Source organism: Cariama cristata, unplaced genomic scaffold (genome assembly GCF_000690535.1).
Source record: "Cariama cristata isolate BGI_N322 unplaced genomic scaffold, ASM69053v1 scaffold4261, whole genome shotgun sequence".
In the NCBI taxonomy this organism is placed as follows: Eukaryota; Metazoa; Chordata; class Aves; order Cariamiformes; family Cariamidae; genus Cariama; species Cariama cristata.
Genome location: NW_009600847.1, coordinates 17,527 through 19,499, shown reverse-complemented (window position 1 = coordinate 19,499; position 1,973 = coordinate 17,527). Strand labels below are relative to the sequence as shown.

At 46.3% G+C, this 1,973-nt stretch overlaps 1 protein-coding gene across 1 annotated transcript; it reads left to right on the top strand.

The window, feature by feature from the left end:
• Positions 1 to 408: 408 nt before the first annotated feature.
• On the top strand, positions 409 to 917 carry POLR2G (polymerase (RNA) II (DNA directed) polypeptide G; the record flags this gene model as incomplete). The annotated part of the gene is given in 2 exon segments (XM_009710181.1): positions 409 to 540; positions 615 to 917. Coding segments are annotated over 2 exon segments (435 nt in total), but the record flags the coding sequence as incomplete, so codon positions are not given.
• Positions 918 to 1,973: the final 1,056 nt, after the last annotated feature.

The window sequence follows — 1,973 nt, the reverse complement described above, 5'->3', positions numbered from 1 at the left end:
TTTTAAAAAGGATTTTTATTGTCATAACTATTTTCAGATTAAAACAGACATTAGAGTTTTGGCACATTACAAAGGTCATAATTTGAGCACGAAATCTCAGCTGCCTTAACGTGTTGGAAGCCCAAGGCATAAGGTGGTTATAGTTGCACAATCATCTTCCGAGGTAACCTCTCCCCCCTTACCTCCCAGGGCAGCTCAGGTTTCAGGTGGAGAAGCTAATTGTTGAATTCCAAGTTCTGTCCCCTTCTTAATCTCCAACCGATGACTGCAGCTGTAACAGCATTATAACAAGAAGCAGTGCAATTTGAAACATTACGCATCCATCTACAATTTCTCCATTGGCAAAAGGCAGATATTTTCCTGCAATCTCTTGGAGCATGAGCTCCTCTCCTCCTATGCCTGTATTAATTTGGGCCCAATCTCTCTAACACTTTGCGTACAGACTCCACTGAAGTAGAGGGGATCTGCATGGGCAGGTATACCGATGTCACTGCTGTCACGGCTGTCAAGGAGAGCTCGTACCAGCCTGCCAGGCTGCAGGTGCCCCTGATGCCAGGCTGCAGATGCCCCTGACCCTGAGAAAGGCCAGGCCACCGCCTGCCATTCCTGGGCAGGAGATGGGGGCTGCAGTGAGCCAAGTGGAAGAAGCCAGCTCCTCTGCTGTGCCTGGCTCTACGTCCTGCTTCATCGCCTGACATTTTGTTCTGTCAGAAACAGAGCTGGACCCCAACTTCAATCGTCCCTGCTACAGGGCAGTGCTGATAAGGACACAGTGGTTAAGCGAGACTAAGATGCAGCTGATGGCCACAGAAGCAAGAACAGATAAGAATGACCTTTCTTCCCCTGTACCGTCTCTCTTATGGGTCAGTATCTGGGTCACCCAGAGACAGGGATGCTCCTTATTGCAAAGGGACTAGCAGCCGTGCCTGGAGAAGATGGGTCCCTTTGCTCTCTCCACACACAGGATACACAGACTTGTCCTGGTCTCCGTCTTGCCCAAACCTTCCTCCCTCCCTCCTCCGCACAGAAAGAGGGCTCAATTTCTTCACTCTTCTCAATAACGAGACCCTTCCAGAAATGCAGACGGGAACTATGACTGACAGTTTATGAAAGTGAAATGCAACAAACGCAAGGATATCAAACCAGCTAGACCTCTGCCAAAGTTTCACCCACGACAGCCACCTCAGCCCCTGTCCCAGAGAGACAGCAGCAGACACGGACAAGTGGCCGTCCCCTGTGCCACCCCTGCGGGTCCCAGCTGTGGGTCCAGGTGAAGAACTGACTCTAGTCCAGCCACTGCGTAAACACACTCAAGTCTTCAGTAAATTTATGTTGATCAAAAAATAAACCCCTCTTTAACCTGTTAACTGCAACAATACTGTTTCCCTTGATTTGGATACCTTGGGAACACGTACAGGCCTTATTTTCAGCAGATGTATGGCAGCCTTAAAACACTTAAACCCACTTAGAGCTGGAAGTTTAGAAGTGACCAGACAAGTCTGATTTCTGGGATTCCCAGAGCAGAGCTGATTTCATTTAGTGATATGTTCTTGCAGGCCTTTAGGCTTATTTCGCAGAAACTGAATGTGCCAAGATATGCACCCAATTTAACACCATTAGACTTGAAAGCTGGGTTCAGTCACTTCACAGCAAAATAAAAGCTATTTTCCGAGCAAGATTGAAAACAGAATCACTTCACAGCAGTAACACCACAAATCTTCAATCGATTATTCCTCTTCCAGCCCACCTCACACCACTCCTTCAGATCTCAATCTTTAGTCACCCTAATTATCACTAAAAATAAGTTTTACAAGACAGTCAATCTGGCAAAAATAAAACTAAAAAACCACAAGTTGAAACATGTGCTTGGATACAAAGAAATCAAGTCAGAAACTACCTCAATGATTTTCCACGGCCAGATCAGTTACAATGGATGACAAAATACAGGAAAAAAAGCTCTAGCTAATATTCAT